General features: G+C 44.1%; 1 protein-coding gene across 1 annotated transcript in view; it reads right to left on the reverse strand.

Annotated features, from left to right (window-relative positions):
* Positions 1-22,934, reverse strand: part of LOC117505786 (zinc finger and BTB domain-containing protein 14-like) — a 126,859-nt gene extending 103,925 nt beyond the window's left edge. The window contains exons 1-5 of the mRNA XM_034165326.1: positions 22,717-22,934; positions 22,466-22,636; positions 3,293-3,388; positions 3,082-3,225; positions 2,758-3,002 (exon numbers count right to left, since the gene is read on the reverse strand). Of these exons, the coding sequence (XP_034021217.1) occupies positions 2,758-3,002; positions 3,082-3,225; positions 3,293-3,388; positions 22,466-22,636; positions 22,717-22,905 (845 nt within the window). The 5' untranslated portion in view covers positions 22,906-22,934. The remainder of the gene's footprint in view (positions 1-2,757; positions 3,003-3,081; positions 3,226-3,292; positions 3,389-22,465; positions 22,637-22,716) is intronic.
* Between the last annotated feature and the right edge of the window lie 333 nt (positions 22,935-23,267).

A 23,267-nucleotide genomic window follows, 5' to 3' on the forward strand; every position in this document is an offset into this window, starting at 1 on the left:
CCCTGTGCAATGAAATTCTTACTTTGCTGCCCACACTGGATGCCCAAATATATATATAGATAACTCAGTATGAAATATCTAAATATAAGTGGGGGAAAAAATGAAATAACATAACAAATAACATAACATAATAACAAAATAAACATGCTGGTAAGAACAACAGAATATAACAAGCAATGTAATAAAAATGTAATAATGTAATAAAAAGAAATATACACTGTAAGAAGGGAAATATAAAATATGCTTGTGTAATGGCCTACATGATATGTACATGATAGTGCATCAGTGTGCAACATTCAGCAGTAAATGGTTTCATGCAATTTAGCGCAACTGAGCCAATGGATTCAAGTTGACAGGTGTTGTAGTGCAACAGAATAAAGTGTCCGTAATATAGTAAAGTGTCCAACAGAAGATAAAGTGACCAGTGGTGGGGGGCTCTGTCCTTAAGGGGGAGGGTTCAGCTGTTTAACAGTCTAATGGCTGTGGGAAAGAAGGAGGTCTTGAACTTGGTGGTTCTGCATCTCACAGTCCTGAACCTGCAGCCTGAGGGAAGGAGGGTGAATAGTGCATGTTGGGGGTGAGTGGGGTCTTGATGATGGAGACAGCTCTCCTGTGGACTCTGTAGTGGTAGATGCTCTGCTGAGAGGGTTGTGGGGTCCTGGTGATCTTAGACGCAGTCCTTATCACTCTATGCAGGCGTTTGTGGCCCCACACAGTAGAGCTGCCGTACCACAGAGTGATGCAGGTGGTCAGGACTGACTCAATGATGCAGCTGTAGAAGTTGCTGAGGATCTTGGGCGCCATCCCAAATTCCCTCAGCCTCCTCAGGAAATACAGCTGCTGGTGAGCCTTCTTCACCACCTGTGAGGTGTTGATTGTCCAGGTGAGGTCATCACTGATGTGGACCCCCAGGTACTTGAAGTTCCTCACTCTCTCCACCTCAAGACCTCGGATGAACTGCTGCTGGTGAGGCCTCCTCTTCTTACTCATGTCCACTATCATCTCCTTGGACTTGTCTGTGTTGAGGGTGAGGTTGTTGTCTCCACACCACGTCACCAGACTGTCCACCTCCCTCCTGTAGGCTGCCTCGTCTCCGCCAGTGATGCGTCCTATCACAGCGGTGTCGTCGGCAAACTTGATGATGGTGTTGTTGGGGTGGGAAGCGACACAGTCGTGAGTGAACAGGGTGTAGAGGATGGGGCTTAGGACACAGCCCTGTGGGGTCCCCATGTTGGTAGTGATGGTGGCTGATGTCCTTCTCTCGAGCCTGCCAGTCAGGAAGTTGAGAAGCCAGTCACAGAGGGAGGGGTGAAGTCCGAGGGCTAACAGTTTGTGGGGGACAACCATGTTTAAGGCGGAGCTGTAGTCAATAAAGAGCATCCTAATGTAGGAGTCTTTATTTTCCAGATGAGAGAGGGAGATGTGAAGGGTGGCCGCGATGGCGTCTGACGTAGACCGGTTGTGCCTGTAGGCGTACTGCAGTGCGTCGGTGGTATCCGGGATGCTGTTATGAATGTGAGACAGTATCACTCTCTCGAAGCACTTCATAATGATTGAAGTAAGAGCTACTGGCCGGAAGTCATTCAGACAGGATGGGGGGTTCTTCTTGGGGAGGGGGACGATGGTGGTGGTCTTGTAGCATCTCAGGACGATGCACTGCCTAAGGGAAAGGTTGAAGATGGAGGTGAGAACATCAACCAGCCCGTTAGCACATACTCTGAGGGCGCGTCCTGGTTCATTGTCTGGCCCAGCAGCCTTCCAGGGGCAGACACTCCTCAAGGCTTTGTGTACCAGGGCTGATGTGATGACTGGCAGGGGGGAGGGGGGTTGGGTGGCTGCGGTGTGTCTGTATTCTGTAGAGGTGGTGGGGCTCTCAAAGCGGGTGTAGAAGGCTGGCAGGCTATCCGATGAGTTCATGGTGGTGGTTCTGGAGCTGGTCCTGAAGTCTGTGATGTGCTCCAGACATTGCCACATTCTCCTGGGGTCAGCATTAGAGTAGAAGTCCTCCGTCCTCTCTCTGTGCTGTCTCTTGGCTGCTCTTATGGCCTTCTCCAGTCTGTATTGTGCAGCCTTGTACTCGGCTTTGTTGCTAGATCTAAAAGCAGCAGTGCGAGCATGTAGCAAGTGCAGCACCTCTTTGTTTACCCAGGGCTTCTGGTTGGGGAGGATTAGGGTTAGAAAGTTCTCCAGATTCTCTGAATCTTCTGATTATATTATGGACTGTAGATGACGGTATCCCCAAATTCCTTGCAATTGAACGTTGAGAAACATTGTTCTTAAACTGTAGGACTATTTTTTTCATGCAGTTGTTCACAAAGTGCTGATCCTCACCCCATCTATGCTTGTGAACAGCTGAGACTTTTGGGGATGCTCCTTTTATATCCAATCATGACACTCACCTGTTTCCAAACAGGTGCTCTTTGAGCATTCATCAACTTTCCCAGTCTTTTGTTGCCACTGTCCCAGCTTTTTGAAACGTGTTGCAGGCATCCATTTCAAGATGAGCAAATATTTGTACAAAAGCAATAATAAAGTTTATCAGTTTGAACATTAAATATCTTGTCTTTGTGGTGTATTCAATTGAATATAGGTTGAAGAGAATTTGCAGATTACTGTATTCTGTTTTGATTTACATTTTACACAACGTCCCAACTTCATTGGAATTGGGGTTGTAGTCCAGATGTGCTCCGGTCAGGCGTCACGGCCTTTTGGTGTGTTGTGATCCAGATGTGCTCTGGTCAGGTGTTTTGTTCTTACCTGAGTCTGCACTCATCGAGGAAGGTCTTCCCACAGACTTGGCAGGCCAGCTGCTCTCTGTGTCCGTACAGCAGATACTCAAACTTCATGTCTGCGGTTGCCGTTGACCAGCCTGGCGGCTGCTCGTCCTTTACTTCCCCGATGCTGTCTGCAAATGTCAGTGTCTGAGTGGCGTGGTGCTCCGCCCCCAACTCTTTAGGTTCAGTCTCCATTTCAGTAACGACATCCTGTCCATAGCAGGACACCTGTAAGTGGGCACAAAGGGGCAGAGTCACAGATGGTGTCCCTGACACTCTCCTCCCTTACCCCTTCTCATGTGTCTACCTTGTGGACATCCTCGTTGGCCAGCTCCTTTAAAATGGCTTCTTGGACACGCAGTGCTGCGCTGGGAGATTTATCAAGCTCGTGATTTTCAGACGCCTCGACGAGGTCGTCCGTCACTGGCGGCTCTTCGTGTTCGCCGAGGACCTGCACACACATGAAAGATGTCAGGTGAAAGCGACCACAGTAACCCTCTGTGTTCACCTTAGTTTACCTCAGTGTCGGGGGCCAGCTGAGCCTCGGGGGGCAGAGCCATCTTTACGATGTCATAAGGAAACTTCTCCTTGTCGTCTGAAGACACGTCTCGTTTCTAAGGGAACATAAAGACAGAGATGGAGCTGTCCAATCAGCAAAGCTATTAACAAATGGGTTTGAACTCTTAACCAGAATCTGTTCCATTGCCCAGCTGGTCTTCACGGATATCGGAGGGGGGGGTATGGACATGTGTTAGTGTGCGTAGGTCTCTGGCTGTGTCCACCCACAAGCTGCTCCAAATCCTGTGAGCAGAACACATTGAAATGTTGACGCTGGTGGATCCATGAATTTGGTTGGACGAAAGTTTGGTTGGACCAGCAGAGACGGCTGGTGTCGCAGACCAAACGGTCCCCCCCTAAAAATGGAATAATTTAGCGAGCCTTACATTTTGTAGCTGTTCAGTCAGCTAAGGGAAGAGGATCACACCACCTTTTAATTTGTTTTGATTTTTTAATGTGACTTCTGACCCAGAAGACGAGCTTATCTTCTAGTCCATTATTTTCTAGTCTGAATCAAGGTGTTAAATTTGTTGTTACATTTCTACACTATTTAGTTTAATTTATTAAGATCTTATTGTTCTCTGTTTAATTTGTACTTATTTTATTTTATTGGTATCCCAGTATAAACGATCACACACACACACACACACACACACACATATACATATATATGTATGTATATATATATGTATGTATATACGAGGTCTGTTAGAAAAGTATCCGACCTTTTTATTTTTTTCAAAAACCTGATGGATTTGAATCACGTGTTCTTGCATGAGCCAACCTTGAACCTTCGTGCGCATGCGTGATTTTTTTCACACCTGTCGGTTGCATCATTTGCTTGTAAGCAGCCTTTGTGTGAGGATGGGTGGAGTCTCTCGTTTTTTTCTTTGCAAGGAAATGGCGGAACGACTGGAGCAGCGCGACTTCATCAAATTTTGCCAGAAACTGGGCGACAGCCAGGTGGAAACCATTCGGATGATTCAGACGGCTTTCAGTGACGATCCCCTGGGCATCACACAGATTAAGGAGCGGTACAACCGATTTAAAGACATCCGCACAACGGTGGAGAGCGAGCCGCGCTCCGGTCGGCCATCAACACGCTGAAATGACCAGATCATTTCCAAAGTGAACTCTGTGGTGATGTGGGACCGTCGTGTGACTATCAGAGAAATTGTGGAAGAGGTGGACATCAGCACTTTTTGGCACATTCCACTATGACAGAAGATTTTGCCATGAAAAGAGTTGCAGCGAAATTCATCAGCACAAAGCTGATGGCGCAGCAACAGCACCTCTGTGATGAAGCGTCACAGGACATGTTGTAACATGCCCAGCTCGTCAAACATTCGGAAGATTCAGACGGCTTTCAGTGGCTTTTCAGTCGTGTGACTATCCGAGAAATTGTGGACAAGGTTGTGGACAATTGTCGACACGGTGGCAACACGTATTCATGGACAACCACCTGTAGTTCGCTCTCCTTTTACAGCACAAGATTTCCTGGATTACTTTGAGAAGAAAAGAGAAGACATCAGGTTAAACATATCCCAGCATGCCTTACTCCAGCCACTACACCCTGCTATTGAGGTGGGTGCCACTACTGAGGTATTACCTAGATTTACAGAATTTGATAGTATCTCACTAGGCGTGCTGACAAAACTCATAATGTCAACAAAAAGCACAACGTGTTTATTTGATCCTATACCAACAAAACTGTTTAAGGACCTGTGGTCCACTCTTGGGCCGAATGTGCTGGAAATTATTAATCTTTCTTTAACTTCTGGATCTGTTCCTAAATGTTTCAAATCTGCAGTGATTAAACCATTACTTAAGAAATCTAATCTTGACCCTCGTGTATTGAAAAACTATCGGCCGATATCAAATCTATCATTTTGCTTTAAAATTCTGGAAAAAGTGGTGTCACGGCAGCTCATAGACTATCTTACTGAGAATAATCTCTTTGAGCCACTGCAGTCTGCTTTTAGAAAATATCATTCCACAGAGACGGCTCTCACTAAAGTGGTGAATGATCTTCTGCTTACAATGGATTCAGACACCACTACGGTTCTGTTGCTGTTAGATCTCAGTGCTGCGTTTGATACCGTGGATCATCATATTCTACTTGAAAGGCTGGAAAATCATTTTGGGATTACTGGGAGTGCCCTGCATGGCTGATGTCATACTTGACCAGTCGTTCTCACTGTTTTGTACAGTAACACTACCTCTAACCTTAGTGACATGAAATTTGAGGTTCCACAGGGGTCTGTCTTAGGCCCCCTGGTTTTCTCCCTTTATATAGCACCTTTTGGGCACATATTGCAGTGTTTTGGGATTACCTTTCACTGCTATGCAGATGATACTCAGTTATACATGCTGATAACTGCTGGTAATCTCGTTCACATAAAATCCTTAGAAGATTGCCTTGCAGCAGTGAGAAGCTGGATGTCGAGAAACTTCCTCCTTTTAAACTCTGATAAGACTGAAATGATGGTTCTTGGTCCCTTGAGACATCGGCATCAATTTGACCAGTTAACGCTCAGTCTCGGCTCGTGTGTCATACATCACACTGACAAAGTGAGGAACCTTGGGGTAATTTTTGATCCTTCGTTGTCCTTTGACCTCCACATTAGAAATATTACTAGGATTGCTTTCTTCCACCTGCGAAACATAGCAAAGATTCGTCCCATCCTGTCTATGGCTGATGCTGAGACCCTGATCCATGCATTTATCTCTTCTAGATTGGACTACTGCAATGTTCTATTTTCTGGTTTACCACAGTCCAGCATTAGGGCTCTCCAATTGGTTCAAAATGCTGCAGCTAGACTTTTGACACGAAGCAGAAAGTTCAACCACATTACACCCATTTTGGCGTCTCTTCACTGGCTTCCTGTCCCAGTGAGATCAGATTTTAAGGTTCTGCTACTAGTCTATAAAATCATTCATGGACTGGTACCTCCCTACCTAGCTGACCTAATTAAACCTTACGTACCGGACCGGGCTGTGTGTTCTCAGGGTGCAGTACTACTTTGTGTTCCTAGGGTGAATAAGAAGTCTGCGGGTCACAGAGCTTTCTCTTATCGTGCCCCTGTTCTGTGGAATGATCTCCCTGCATCAATAAAACAGATTCTGTGGAGACTTTCAAGTCCAGACTTAAGATGCACTTATTTTCCATTTCATATGGCTAGCATACTGGTACACTTTTTACTCTTTTAATTCATTTTCTTACTAATTGGAGCGTGCCGTGGCCTCAACTTCATCTAAATTCTGTGTCTTTTAGTGAAGTTTAGGGCTAGTGGCCGACGATCAACTTAGTATTTCTTCTGTTTTTCTTGTTGTTTAATGCTGACAAATTATACAGTATTTTTTTGTCTTCCTGATGCCTGATTCTGTTTTTTCTCTGTTTAAGGTGCAGCTCCATCCAGAGATGGGTGTGGTGTTTGTGTTGGCGATCCTCCTGTCCTGTGCACCAATTTATTTCTGTAATTTATGTTTGTATCATGGCCCAAGCAGATGGTCACCCCTTTGAGTCTGGTCTGGTTGCGGTTTCTTCCTCAGAGGGAGTTTTTCCTTACCACTGTTGCTCTGGGGGTTGGTAAGGTTAGACCTTACTGTGTGAAGCGCTTTGAGGCAACTCTGTTGTGATTTGGTGCTATACAGTAAGTAAGTCCCTTCGGCTGCTCCCTCGTTTGTACTCGGGGTCGCCACAGCAAATCCAAGGTGGATCTGCATGTTGAATTGGCACAGGTTTTACGCCGGATGCCCTTCCTGACGCAACTCCACATTACATGGAGAAATGTGGCAGGGGTGGGATTTGAACCCGGAACCTTCTGCACTGAAACCAAGCGCATTAACCACTTGGCCACCACCCCAGCATTTGATTTGGTGCTATACAAATGAAAATAAATTGAAATAAATTGAATTAAATACTCTCATGATTGGATTCACCTGTTTAAGGAGGTCAAGGGTCAGTGAGCTTACCAAACCAATTTTGTATTCCAATAATTAGTGCTAAATGTATTCAAATCAATAAAATGACAAGGGTGCCCAAATGTATTCACCTGCACAATTTTGTTTAAATAATTATTGCAGACTTTCTGTAAATACAAGAAACTTCATTTCACTTCCCAAATATCAGTGTGTTCATCTGTTATATGATATGATTTAACTGAAATTTCTGATCCAGACAACCAATGATTTATAAAGGAAAATCATGAAAATGATCAGGGGGCCCAAACTTTTGCATACAACTGTATATTCACCTGTGTTTATACTGATTTGACAAAATTACCTCAATCAATTCTGTAAATACTGATGATTTCTGTTTTGCTCTAAATACTATTTTATCTGAGCGAACACGGCTGTCCACATTGCCAGACTGAGACCTGCTCGACTCAGCATCCGAGAGTCAGCTGGTGGTCTCCGGTCACCTGCGTCCTCCTGTCAGCTGCCGTCTGGTAGAATGCCGCCTGTGAGGCCTCGCGGTTGATCCCAGATATCCTCGACATCTTCATGATGCAAGAACTAACAATGTGCCCAGTTCAGAAACTACAATACGTTCAAGTACTTTTGTAATATCATACAAACCCGCTGCGCTCTGGTGATTTTTCCATAGTTTTGTCAGCTTGATAGAAACTGAAGGCAGGTGTCAGGTCCTTCATGATGCCTCGCATATTGTCTTTGATTTGTGTGGACTGAAACAAATGGTACATATTTCATCGTGTTGACTGTGTGATAACACAGTGATATCAAAAAAATTTATGACTGAAAATAAAATGTGAATAGTTCTTAATGAGTTTTGTTGTTCAGCAAAAGAACATGGTTCTTCTGGAACAATATCAGGATCTTCAAGACTGATGTCAGCCAATATTTCTTTGAAATCCTATTTCTATCCCATTTCCTAGTTCTATCCTCTTGGACTGGGTGACAAGATGGTGCCTGTGCTTGGCAACGTCACTGCTCTTGTCCTCCTTCATAGACTGTCATTGTTTATTTTTAAGTTGAATGCGGTCATAACAGTTCAAGTATCTTATGGCCACGTCTCTGCTCTCCGGAGTTACAATCGTGGCTCTCTTTTTGCCATAAAAGAGTCGATGGAGTCCTTTTTTAGTCACTGGGGAAAGTACAGTCAAACTTTTCCTCCACCGTTTATCTTTCCACCGGACTCACCCGAGTGCTTGCTGCTGTTTCGAGCAGGAGGAAGAGGTGGATGAAACGAGGCGTCCAATCCGGCGTCCAAGTGAGGCGCAGACGGCATGCTGGATCACCGGTGTTTACGGGCGATTCCTCTCCTCCAGGCGCGCTGTGGTGTCGGTGCGTCCTCGTCACCCTCTGCCGGGGTTTTCGTGGCCGGTGTTCCGGAGCCGGTGGGATGCTGGAGTTGGGACTGCTGGAGAGTTTCGCCTTCATGTCTTCCAGTGTCTGCACCTGTCGGCCGGCGTGTGGCTTCCAGACGTGAATGGAGACCGCGTAGCCGTGTCCCGTGTCTTCGTCCAACCCCGCTGTGCCCGGCCGATGTGAAGACGGTGACGTCACCCTCGTCTCGGATGGGTCTGTTGAGTGCGCGCTCAATTGCAAACAAATCTTTTTCCCTGAATGAACTTTCAGTCTTTTGTTCATGGTAATGAGTCATTCACGTCATCAGCAGAGTCGTCAAGGGAGCCATTAGGAGAGGGTCCATCCCATCATTAGGAGGGACAGCTCCCCTGTCATTAGGAGGGTGCTAACTAGAGCACAATAGGTGCTAATCAGAGCTATTGTTTAGTCACTAGCCTATCGCAGTCTGCCTCTCGGTAGGAGGGGTCTGGTTAGGGTTAAAACTCCAGCTTTTGTGACTTCTTGATTATTCTTCTCTACAAGAGTCAAGACAGAAGTCAGACTACCAGAGCAAGAATTTTAGCTGAGGAAGCTTCTGCGATTTGAAGCAAAATGTCCTCACGTCAAGCAACTCAGTCCAGTCGAAGATTCAAGCTTCTCTACTAAGTCATTGTGAATCCATTTTGGATGAGGTTGCACCTTATAAATCCAACTTGGTGACTAAGAAGACCATAAATCCTTGGCTTAATGACTGTATCCGAGATCTGAAGCGACTATGTCGGAAAACTGAGCATTTGTGGAAGTCTTCTAAACTTGAGGTCCATAGGTTGCACCTCAGGGAACTTATGTCCTCTTTAAATGAAATGATAAAAAAATGCCAGATCTGACTATTTTCGTCAGCTTATCATTTTAAATAAGAAAAAACCCCAGGTGTTGTTTGATACTATCAGCTCTATTGTGTGTCCTGTTGCTCCATTAACACCTGGATCCTGTAAAGCTGACAGCAGTGGTTTTCTTAAGTTTTTTTGTCTGAATAATTCAGGACATCAAAGCTCATCTCCCATTGCACACATACAGTGTCCCTGATGTTGTTGAGCCTGCTCCTCGTACATGGTCCTCTTTTAATCCTGTAACTCAGGCTGATGTCTCAGCTTTGATAACCAGGATGAAGCCCTCTGTATGTCCTTCTGATGTTCTACCATGTAGACTCCTTGTGTTTGATGTCGTTGGCCCCTGGGTTACCAAGTTGATAAATGTCTCCCTGTCTTCTGGTGTATTCCCCAGCTCTTTCAAACATGCATTTGTGGAACCACTTCTCAAAAAGTCTAATCTGGACCCTTCTGATCTGAAAAACTTCTGACCTATCTCCAAACTTCCATTCCTGTCCAAGGTCTTGGAGAAGGTGGTTTATGATCAGCTAATTTCCTTCTTAGTGACTTCCAACATGTTTGACACCTATCAGTCTGGTTTCCTCAGGCATCACTCTACGGAAACAGTCCTACTCAAAGTATCTAGTGATATTTTGATGTCTGCGGATTGTGGAAAATGCACCGTTCTAGTCCTATTAGACCTCTCCTCCACATTTGACACTGTCGATCATAAAATCCTACAAACAAGACTATGCAATTCGGTTGGTTTGTCAGGGACTGTTCTAGCGTGGTTCATCTCTTATTTGTCAGGTCGTAGCTTTAGTGTCACTGCAAATCAGATCATTTCTGACTCTGCCAGTTTGATGTGTGGTGTACCCCAGGGTTCTGTTTTGGGGCCAATTTTGTTTTTGTTCTATGTTTTCCCCTTGGGAAAGATTATCCAGGAGTTCGTTGATGTTTCTTATCATTTATTTGCTGATGACATCCAAATTTACTGTTCATTTAAAGCCTCTGAGATCCAGAAATTGGACTCTCTACTGAACTGCCTTGCGAAAATAAAACAGTGGCTCAACGCAAATTCCCTGCAGTTAAATTTGGATAAAACTGAGGTGCTGGTGGTTGCCCCCAATGATGTCAGTCCGGGGATTAAACAGTATTTAGGTCTTTTGAGCTCATCTGCAAAATCTAGCCTGAGAAACCTAGGTGTTATCTTTGATAAAGAAATGTCATTTGAGCATCATTCCAAGCAGCTAACCAAAAACTGTTTCTACCAGCTGAGGAAGATTTCCAAACTCAGATCAGTTGTTTCAAAAGATGATCGTGAGTTGATTATTCATGCCTTTGTATCTTCTCATTTGGACTACTGCAACAGTTTGTTTTCCTGTCTGAACAAAAAGGAGCTGTCCCGTCTGCAGCAGGTCCAAAATTCTGCAGCAAGGCTGCTGTCTCAGTCAGACAGAAGGACTCATATCTCTCCTATTTTAAAGTCTCTTCACTGGCTCCCAGTGTTGTTGCGTTTCCATTTTAAGATCCTAGTATTTTAGAGGTTTGCATGGTCAGGCTCCCTCCTACATTAGAGACCTGTTATGTCCCTACGCTCCCGCTCGGAGCCTGAGGTCAGTGGATCAGAACCTTCTGAGGTCCCTCGTACCCACTTTAAGACCCAAGGAGATCGCTCTTTCCAGGCCGTTGCATCGAGGCTCTGGAATGATCTCCCTTTGTCTCTTCATTCGCTGGACTCTGTCGATGTTTTTAAGAGCAAACGTAAAACCCTTGTTTCTCCAGGCAGTCAAACCTTAGCAGTGAGAGGACTGTTTTATGACCACTGTGTGTCTTAGTGTTATTTTATTGTGATGTACATTGTCTTTTATTCTCAGAATTTTTATCTATGTGTCTTTTGTGAAGCACCTTGTGACTTTCCTTGTCTGTGAAAGCTGCTATAGAAATAAATATTACTTACTTACTTAAAAAATGGAAATTGCTGCAGTGAGGCCGGCAACCTTCTGATATCACACACATCTCTGCAAGTTGCTGTTGGACTGACTATCTATATATATATAGTTTTTTTTTTTTTTTTCCAAAGTAGAGTTTATTTAAGTTTGAGAGGTCACGTGTTGTGTGGGCCGCCTGAAGAGGAGGTACTGCTGGCCCACCACCACCAGATGGCGCCCTGCCTGGAGTGCGGGCTTCAGGCACGAGAGGGCGCTGCCGCCACGGACACAGCCGGGGGTGACAGCTGTCACTCATCATCTTATGACAGCTGTCACCCATCAACACTTCTTCATGCTACTCCATAAAACCCGGACGTCATCTCCACCTCGTTGCCGAGATATCATCGACCTGTGAAGGTAACAATCTCAGCCGTATTAATAACTGTGTCTAGTAAACTCATTTTTTGCAGCTGTTTTTTCCTGTGGAGTGCACTATCTGGAGATTGGCGTGACCGGCGACAGCTTCGCTTTACACCCCACCAGATAAGTGCTGTGTGACAGGAGCTGCACGAGTGTGGATGAGAGGTGGAGGTGGAATCTCCACCCTTGTTGTTACTGGGTGTGCACACACCCACATCTTGTTGTTTCTGCTTCTTGCCAGCAGTACCAGATCCGACATTCGGAGACGGTGGCCACCTGGGGACTCGGGACTTGGCGGCTCCAGTATTCTCCGGGTTCGGTGGCGGAGGAAATTGTGTGGTTCCGGTTCTTCTCAGGACAGACGTCTTCTATCCTCGAGCCTGCCCACACGTCACCCTTGTGATTGACTGTTTGCAAAATTTCACATTCCTCTGTATTGTGGTTGTGCTCATTCACAACAGTAAAGTGTTCATATTCGACTCTTTCATTGTCCATTCATTTACGCCCCCTGTTGTGGGTCCGTGTCACTACACTTTCCCAACATCACACTCACATTTTTTAGGTCCAAATATGCAGAAATGACTCAAGAAAATCTTTTCTATTTAGTGGTAACTTTGTGGAACAGCCTCATTCATCATGTGCTAAAAGCTCCAAGTGTTAATACTTCAAAGGAATACTGTGATTATTTTATGGTGTTTGATTTTTATTGAATGATGATTTTATTACAGTGTTTGATAACTTTTACTGTGCTATTTATAAAATAGACCAAGGACACCGTCGTGAGACATACCGCCGGCGCGCCAGAGGAGATGTGAAGTTATCAAAAGAGACCCAGAACATGGCTGTGAGACGGTTATATTTTTGAATTTTACTATGATGTTTTTTAAATGATGAATGATGTGTACTTTTATTGTATTTTTATACACGTTTTGTGAATAATTAATGATTACTGACGGTGATTTTCTGCCACAGTTGCTGACAGTCTGAATGCTCTTATCAATAATTTTAGCATGTTTTGTCCTGAATAGGATTTAAAATCAACAAGAACTTCATCAAGCTGCACTTTGAACATACTTTGAGGGGATAACTTGCTGAAGCCACGACAGAAAACACAAAAAAACACACAGAAACTGTGCTTTAAAAGCACATCTGGTGTTACTGTTCAGGGCTGTGAAATGAAAATTGTGAAATCTGAGGAAAATTTGCGGGGGGGGGGGGGGGGGGTTAGCACCCCAGGAGCTGGGGTCTAGGGCCCTGTGAGGCCCCAGAATTAAATGATACTTTTTCAGCATCTCCTGGAAGAACTAATTTTCAATTTCAATTTCCATTTATTTTAATTTATATAGCGCCAAATCACAACAGAGTTGCCTCAAAGCGCTTCGCACAGGTAAGGTCTAACCTTACCAACCCCCAGAGCAACAGTGGTAAGGAAAAACTCTCTCTGAGAAAGAAACCTCAAGCAGACCAGACTCAAAGGGGTGACCCTCTGCTTGGGCCATGATACAAAACATAAATTATAGAACAATTCACAGAACAATTCACAAACGAATATACAAGAAATGCTGCACAGGACAGGAGGATCGCCAACATGAACACCACTTCCATCTCTGGATGGAGCTGCACCTCAAACAGAGAGAAAAAAACAGAATCAGGCATCAGAAACACAAAAAATACTGTATAATTTGTCAGCATTAAACAACAAGAAAAACAGAGAAATACTAAGGTGATTGCCGGCCACTAGCCCTAAACTTCACTAACAGACCCAGAATTTAGGTAAAGTTTATGTCATGGCCTGCTCTGTTTACTAAGAAAATTAATTAAAAGAGTAAAAAGCGTAGAACTATACTATACCAGTATGCTGCCATACAAAAGGGAAAATAAGTGCATCTTAAGTCTGGACTTGAAAATCTCCACCGAATCTGACTGTTTTATTGATGCAGGGAGATCATTCCACAGAACAGGGGCACGATAAGAGAAAGCTCTGTGACCCACAGACTTCTTATTCACCTTAGGGACACAAAGTAGTCCTGCACCCTGAGAACGTAAAGCCCGGGCCGGTACGTAAGGTTTAATTAGGTCAGCTAGGTAGGGAGGTGCCAGTCCATGAACAGTTTTATAGACTAGTAGCAGAACCTTAAAATCTGATCTCACTGGGACAGGAAGCCAGTGAAGAGACGCCAAAATGGGTGTAATGTGGTCAAACTCAATCTCAAATCTCAAAATTAGTGGATATTTAAATTATCCTATATTCAACCTTTTATTTGACCTGTCAGTGATCATGTTGAAATAACAGAATATGACGTGGAAGTAGGACCTGGAATGATTTTCCTTTTAATTGTAAACAAAATTATGCATCAACTCAGAACAATTAAACTACATGAAATTTATGAAGACTGAAAAGACTGTTACAACATTTCAAAAACCACAGCTAAAGAATGTAGAATATTTGGAAAATCATGGTAAAATATCAATATACTAAAAAGTCACTTATATTCTTGTGTAAATTCATGCAGCCTAAATCCATTCAAAGCCACAATGTCTTTTTTACAATGAAAGAAAGTCTAGATTAGTGACAAAAGTCACATAATCTAAAATCCTGTTTGAACAGAAGAATGTCTATTTTCCAGGGAGATAAAAATTCTTACAGTGTTTTCTGAGAGGGCACAGTTCACTTTTCCCGTTTATCTTTCAGGTGTATTGATGAAGCCAGAGACGAGTCCACGGATTCTTGTCCTTATCAGACTTTTTCAAACCGTCTTTCTCACCATCTTCTCTCTGTGCGACGTCGCTCCGTGACACAGACATGCTGCACAAATCTTCTTTTAAAAACTTGAAAGCTCTAAATGTTTGCGATGTCCACATGCTAAGTTTAGCTTAAGCGCCAAGCCACACAGGAGCCACACAGTGTCGCCGCAGCAACCAACCAGTCCTGCGTTACGACAACTGTCGTAAGAGCTACACTTTGAGTGGCATTTTTCCTCCACGAAACTCCGCGGATCCGAGGAAACTGATCTGTATCTGTAACACACAGATCAGTGTCCGCGGACTTATAAAACTTACACAATGTCATAAAAAATGAGAACGTTTTGTGATAAGCATTTTAAAAACTCAGCGATGTTCACGATTATTGTTGAGTTTGTGTGCCAAATAAATTCATTCATTCATTAAAGAGTACATCACTGACACCCCACCCCGCCTCCCCATGATGAAATCCGTGGAATCCCGCGGATCCGCGGAGTTTTCACAGCCCTGAATGCTGGCAGACGACCGGAAGTGAATGACCTCAACTCTAACAGTCGAGAGGCTGAAATCTCGGGTCGCAAACTCACAAACAGAACTCAGTGGAACTGGAACCAGAGCTTGAGTTGGTGATCCAGCCTCTCTACTTCTATGGTTTGAAGCCACTTGCCGTCACAAGCCGGCTTCTAGCTTGCAACTAACAAATGAGGGGAGATGAGTTTTATTGTAAATCATAATTAACTTTAAATAAAAATAAAGGTAATGAGGTGTGACAGTGTGTGGGTGTGTAACCAAAACCAACAAAACTGAACCAAAGGGTGTTCCTGTGAGCCAGCAGAGACAAAGTGTGTTGCTGGAGCCCTGCTTATACGAGGTCTGTTAGAAAAGTATCGGACCTTTTTATTTTTTTCAAAAACTATATGGATTTGAATCGTGTGATTACATCAGACAAGCTTGAGCGCTCGTGGGCATGCGTGAGTTTTTTCACGCCTGTCGGTTACGTCATTCGCCTGTGGGCAGTCTTTGAGTGAGGAGTGGTCCACCCCTCCCGTCGCAATCTCTATCAATCAAACAATTCAATCAATTTTATTTATATAGTGCCAAATTACAACAAACAGTTGCCCCAAGGCACTTTATATTGTAAGGCAAAAGCCATACAATAATTACAGAAAAACCCCCCCTGTGAGCAAGCACTTGGCAACAGTGAGAAGGAAAAACTCCCTTTTAACAGGAAAAAAACCTCCAGCAGAACCAGGCTCAGGGAGGGGCAGTCTTCTGCTGGGACTGGTTGGGGCTGAGGGAGAGAACCAGGAAAAAGACATGCTGTGGAGGGGAGCAGAGATCGATCACTAATGATTAAATGCAGAGTGGTGCATACAGAGCAAAAAGAGAAAGAAACACTCAGTGCATCATGGGAACCCCCCAGCAGTCTACGTCTATAGCAGCATAACTAAGGGATGGTTCAGGGTCACCTGATCCAGCCCTAACTATAAGCTTTAGCAAAAAGGAAAGTTTTAAGCCTAATCTTAAAAGTAGAGAGGGTGTCTGTCTCCCTGATCTGAATTGGGAGCTGGTTCCACAGGAGAGGAGCCTGAAAGCTGAAGGCTCTGCCTCCCATTCTACTCTTACAAACCCTAGGAACTACAAGTAAGCCTGCAGTCTGAGAGCGAAGTGCTCTATTGGGGTGATATGGTACTACGAGGTCCCTAAGATAAGATGGGACCTGATTATTCAAAACCTCTAGCTGCAGCATTTTGAATTAACTGAAGGCTTTTCAGGGAACTTTTAGGACAACCTGATAATAATGAATTACAATAGTCCAGCCTAGAGGAAATAAATGCATGAATTAGTTTTTCATTCATCAATCTGAGACAAGACCTTTCTAATTTTAGAGATATTGCGTAAATGCAAAAAAGCAGTCCAACATATTTCTTTAATATGTGCTTTGAATGACATATCCTGATCAAAAATGACTCCAAGATTTCTCACAGTATTACTAGAGGTCAGGGTAATGCCATCCAGAGTAAGGATCTGGTTAGACACCATGTTTCTAAGATTTGTGGGGCCAAGTACAATAACTTCAGTTTTATCTGAATTTAAAAGCAGGAAATTAGAGGTCATCCATGTCTTTATGTCTGTAAGACAATCCTGCAGTTTAGCTAATTGGTGTGTGTCCTCTGGCTTCATGGATAGATAAAGCTGGGTATCATCTGTGTAACAATGAAAATTTAAGCAATGCCATCTAATAATACTGCCTAAGGGAAGCATGTATAAAGTGAATAAAATTGGTCCTAGCACAGAACCTTGTGGAACTCCATAATTAACCTTAGTCTGTAAAGAAGATTCCCCATTTACATGAACAAATTGTAATCTATTAGATAAATATGATTCAAACCACCGCAGCGCAGTGCCTTTAATACCTATGGCATGCTCTAATCTCTGTGATAAACTTTTATGGTCAACAGTATCAAAAGCAGCACTGAGGTCTAACAGAACAAGCACAGAGATGAGTCCACTGTCTGAGGCCATAAGAAGATCATTTGTAACCTTCACTAATGCTGTTTCTGTACTATGATGAATTCTAAAACCTGACTGAAACTCTTCAAATAGACCATTCCTCTGCAGATGATCAGTTAGCTGTTTTACAACTACCCTTTCAAGAATTTTTGAGAGAAAAGGAAGGTTGGAGATTGGCCTATAATTAGCTAAGATAGCTGGGTCAAGTGATGGCTTTTTAAGTAATGGTTTAATTACTGCCACCTTAAAAGCCTGTGGTACATAGCCAACTAACAAAGATAGATTGATCATATTTAAGATCGAAGCATTAAATAATGGTAGGGCTTCCTTGAGCAGCCTGGTAGGAATGGGGTCTAATAGACATGTTGATGGTTTGGATGAAGTAACTAATGAAAATAACTCAGACAGAACAATCTGAGAGAAAGAGTCTAACCAAATACCGGCATCACTGAAAGCAGCCAAAGATAACGATATGTCTTTGGGATGGTTATGAGTAATTTTTTCTCTAATAGTTAAAATTTTATTAGCAAAGAAAGTCATGAAGTCATTACTAGTTAAAGTTAAAAGAATAGAGCTCTGACTCTTTGTCAGCCTGGCTACAGTGCTGAAAAGAAACTTGGGGTTGTTCTTATTTTCTTCAATTAGTGATGAGTAGTAAGATGTCCTAGCTTTACGGTGGGCTTTTTTTATAGAGCAACAGATTCTTTTTCCAGGCTAAGTGAAGATCTTCTAAATTAGTGAGACGCCATTTCCTCTCCAACTTACGGGTTATCTGCTTTAAGCTGTGAGTTTGTGAGTTATACCACGGAGTCAGGCACTTCTGATTTAAAGCTCTCTTTTTCAGAGGAGCTACAGCATCCAAAGTTGTCTTCAATGAGGATGTAAAACTATTGACGAGATACTCTATCTCACTTACAGAGTTTAGGTAGCTACTCTGCACTGTGTTGGTATATGGCATTAGAGAACATAAAGAAGGAATCATATCCTTAAACCTAGTTACAGCGCTTTCTGAAAGACTTCTAGTGTAATGAAACTTATTCCCCACTGCTGGGTAGTCCATCAGAGTAAATGTAAATGTTATTAAGAAATGATCAGACAGAAGGGAGTTTTCAGGGAATACTGTTAAGTCTTCAATTTCCATACCATAAGTCAGAACAAGATCTAAGATATGATTAAAGTGGTGGGTGGACTCATTTACATTTTGAGCAAAGCCAATAGAGTCTAATAATAGATTAAATGCAGTGTTGAGGCTGTCATTCTCAGCATCTGTGTGGATGTTAAAATCGCCCACTATAATTATCTTATCTGAGCTAAGCACTAAGTCAGACTAAAGGTCTGAAAATTCACAGAGAAACTCACAGTAACGACCAGGTGGACGATAGATAATAACAAATAAAACTGGTTTTTGGGACTTCCAATTTGGATGGACAAGACTAAGAGTCAAGCTTTCAAATGAATTAAAGCTCTGTCTGGGTTTTTGATTAATTAATAAGCTGGAATGGAAGATTGCTGCTAATCCTCCGCCTCGGCCCGTGCTACGAGCATTCTGACAGTTAGTGTGACTCGGGGGTGTTGACTCATTTAAACTAACATATTCATCCTGCTGTAACCAGGTTTCTGTAAGGCAGAATAAATCAATATGTTGATGAATTATTATATCATTTACTAACAGGGACTTAGAAGACAGAGACCTAATGTTTAATAGACCACATTTAACTGTTTTAGTCTGTGGTGCAGTTGAAGGTGCTATATTATTTTTTCTTTTTGAATTTTTATGCTTAAATAGATTTTTGCTGGTTATTGGTAGTCTGGGAGCAGGCACCGTCTCTACGGGGATGGGGTAATGAGGGGATGGCAGGGGAGAGAAGCTGCAGAGAGGTGTGTAAGACTACAACTCTGCTTCCTGGTCCCAACCCTGGATAGTCACGGTTTGGAGGATTTAAGAAAATTGGCCAGATTTCTAGAAATGAGAGCTGCTCCATCCAAAGTGGGATGGATGCCGTCTCTCCTAACAAGACCAGGTTTTCCCCAGAAGCTTTGCCAATTATCTATGAAGCCCACCTCATTTTTTGGACACCACTCAGACAGCCAGCAATTCAAGGAGGACATGCGGCTAAACATGTCACTCCTGGTCCGATTGGGGAGGGGCCCAGAGAAAACTACAGAGTCCGACATTGTTTTTGCAAAGTTACACACTGATTCAATGTTAATTTTAGTGACCTCCGATTGGCGTAACCGGGTGTCATTACTGCCGCCGTGAATTACAATCTTACCAAATTTACGCTTAGCCTTAGCCAGCAGTTTCAAATTTCCTTCAATGTCGCCTGCTCTGGCCCCCGGAAGACAATTGACTATGGTTGCTGGTGTCGCTAACTTCACATTTCTCAAAACAGAGTCGCCAATAACCAGAGTTTGATCCTCGGCGGGTGTGTCGCTGAGTGGGGAAAAACGGTTAGAAATGTGAACGGGTTGGCGGTGTACATGGGGCTTCTGTTTAGAACTACGCTTCCTCCTCACAGTCACCCAGTCGGCCTGCTTTCCCGGCTGCTCGGGATCTGCCAGAGGGAAACTAACGGCGGCTAAGCTACCTTGGTCCGCACCGACTACAGGAGCCTGGCTAGCTGTAGAATTTTCCACGGTGCGGAGCCGAGTCTCCAGTTCGCCCAGCCTGGCCTCCAAAGCTACGAATAAGCTACACTTATTACAAGTACCATTACTGCTAAAGGAGGCCGAGGAATAACTAAACATTTCACACCCAGAGCAGAAAAGTGCGGGAGAGACAGGAGAAGCCACCATGCTAAACTGGCTAAGAGCTAGTAGCTGTGCTAAGCTAGCGGACTCCTAAAAACACACAAAGTGAATAATGTGTAAATAATTTAGAGGTGATTCAGCAGAGGGAGTGCTTTAGTTAAGGCACGTGAAGATTACACTGTGAAACAAATCGTTATCTAGTTAACTAGATCATTGTAACTGCGCAGATTAAACAGCTAACAGATACAGCAAAACACCGCTGTGCTCCGGAACAGGAAGTGATACAATACCGCAGTGAGAGCAAACCAGTGAGAGAGCAGAGAACTTTCAGAAGAGGTCGGGATCAGCAGTTTATCCGGACATTCCACTGTTAAAGGAGATTTTGTAATGAAAGACGTGCAGACGGATTGGCGGGTCGGCAGGCAGCCGGCGCGGCACGCCGCCACAGGAAAAACACCTCCGTTGGAAGCCTTAAGGACAAGTTGGAACATGTCCAGCTGTTAAACAATTTCTCAGATACTCACTCAACTGAAAGCCATCAAAAGCCGCCTGTTTTTTACAAATGGTTATCAACATGGAGGTGTTTTTCCTGTGCCGACGCACCGCACTGGCTGCGTCCCGACGCGCGGACCCGTCCGCACGTCTTTCATTAATAAAATCTCCTTTAACAGTGGAATGTCCGGATAAACTGCTGATCCCGACCTCTTCTGAAAGTTTTCTGTTCTCTCACGACGTCCTGGGTCAACAGAGGCTTAAATTTGGAAGCTTTCAGCTCGAAACAGGCAGACAGCGGCGGCTCAGGGCATGTCACGACATCCCGCTCCATGGGAAGTCCTTAAAGCGACAGCAACAGTCCATAATCTCTCATCAGCCGTTAAAATTTTCACAGAAAACCAGCTGAATTTCTCGAATGGTGTCCACTTCGATCTGCCTCACAGGTTCTGAAAAAATTTTGATCAAGCAAAGCGCCAGTCTCTCAGGAAGAAGTCAGACAAAGGAATTCCGACGAGGGGGGTGGACCACTCCTCACTCAAAGCCTGCCCACAGGTGAATGACGTAACCGACAGGCGTGAAAAAACTCACGCATGCGCATGAGGGTTCAAGGTTGTCTGATGTAATCGCACGTGATTCAAATCCATATATATTTTTTGAAAAAAATTAAAAAGTACGTTAGTTTTATCACAGACCTCGTATAATGAGCTCCAATCAAACACGGCCCCACCTCTGCCTGCAGGAGGCCCCGCCCCTGTAAATTCCTGTGACTGTGAATTCCTCAATTCATATTGGATTCTGGATCTATTGGACTACAATTGGATTAACCATGGAATTGATCAGCTGGTCTCTGAACGCTATTGACACCATTTTTTCTACAAGAAGGTCAGGACCGGGGGATCCTACCTGCCCAGATGGAACGTATCCTGCGGGCTATGTCCTTGACTCCTGGAGTTCCATGCTTGGCACCTTTCTCTGTGGAGGACGTCGAGGATTTATTCATTTTTGATCTCATGGTAGCAGGGCTGGTACTTTTTGGCTTATGTGCTGCCCTGATCTACAGGAAAATTGGCAAGACGGCGGCATCAAGAACCACAGCCCCTCGCTTGTCCGTCATGATTAACGAGGTTGGCAAGTCAATGCATTCTCAGACTGCGTTGACTCTTGAACTCAGACGCAAACTGGATGACATCGTGGAGCAGATGCGTGCCTTGCAGATGAAGATGAAGATTTCGGAGGCCGGTGAATAGTCTTAATTCATAATTGGGATTTGGCTGTTCAAGTGGAACTGTTAAAAGTGTTTTTCACTGCTCAAACCACAACAATACAGGCTTATCAGCCTGAAGGTCAAATTGCCCGACTGTTTTCCTCCAGAGGAATTTTCTCAGCCTGGGGATCATTTGGCTGTTTCTTATCTCAACTCACAAAGACAATAAACTGCTTTTCACAGGACTGAAGCATGTTCCATTCCCTTGCCCCACCCCCGTCCTACCCCCCAGCAACACTCCCCTTTCCAGGGCCTGCTTAACATCACTCCTTTCCCCTTCTGCGGGGGCGGTGCAGTTTTAGCTGCAGCCCCCGTTCTTCCCCCCCAAGCTGACGGTGGTGCGACTCAGGGTTGCTGCGTGACCTTCACCCACTTGCCTTAATTCGGATAACAGACTTCTTCAAACTTAGTGCACATAAACAATGTCAGATGTGTATGCGCTGTCTTTAATTCTGATGTGTGCCATTATTACGGTAAACAAGTAATAATTGTGGACTAATTGCTGTCTGAGGTAACTGGAGTGTAAAGATAATTTCTCTACTGTGAGATCAAGAAAGTATGTCTCATCTCAGCAGCATGTCAGACGTCTGCTGTGACGTGCTGCCGTGGCTCTGATCGCTTCCTCCATCTTTTATGATGAAACAATGCTGAATTTATGTGGAAATGATTGTTGTAGAAAAGCTTCAGATATTTGTGGCTGAGACAGATGATGACTGGAGGCAGTTTGAAGCAGAAACGAGGTGATAATCTGTGAACCGCGGCTGATGACGCATGCACAGTAAAGGCAGGGGGATCGTTTTTTAGTGGGGACTGTTGGGTCGGCGACACCAGTCTTACCTGTGAGCAGAGCTTGTCCAGGAAGCGGATCCCCAGGATCTGTCCTGATGACATCATCAGGTTAACGTCCCTCTTCTTGACAGAGATCTTGGCGGTGTACATGTAGTTCAACACCTCCTCAAATATATCCGAACGAATGAAGTCAATCTCGATAACAGATGAATTGTCCACCTGAAGACACACAGACAGGTTTGTCACAAACCGCCTGATTTACAAAGCCACCACGGTGGAGATGGGTGTGTCTGTCGTACCTCGTGTTTTTTAAAAAGCTTCTTGAAGTAGTTGGAGCACGCGGCGAGCACGCAGCGGTGAGCGCGGAACTTGACTTCCTCTACGACCACGGCGATGTCACAGTGCTCCCCCTCCAGACGCTGCTCGTTCAACAACTTCAGGAAGATGTTCTTGTGCTCCTCATCCACATACTTCACAGTCTCCGCCATCTGGACCCACAGACACGATCTGCACACATGGCAACAAGAACAACACAAAGTTCCCACGGTGACAATTACTTTCATCAATAAATAAATAAATAACTAGAAGCACTCAGAGAGTGCAAACCTCCGCCAAGGCCATGGGGTCACTGACGCCATAACATCTACACGCCGTGGAATCATTGAACCTAAAAAAGTCTAACAATGATGTTTGCTCAGTAGTAAACAAGTTTCATCTGCTGTGACTGGATAGCATGTACACTTAGCGCTCGGCATCACAGTTTATTGCAACTTGCACTTTTCCCAGAAGCTACTGTCATCTGAGCACTGATATTGATATTGCATGTGCTTATAGACAAAAACAAATAAGA

The sequence above is a fragment of the Thalassophryne amazonica genome, unplaced genomic scaffold, assembly GCF_902500255.1.
Source record: "Thalassophryne amazonica unplaced genomic scaffold, fThaAma1.1, whole genome shotgun sequence".
Lineage (NCBI taxonomy): Eukaryota > Metazoa > Chordata > Actinopteri > Batrachoidiformes > Batrachoididae > Thalassophryne > Thalassophryne amazonica.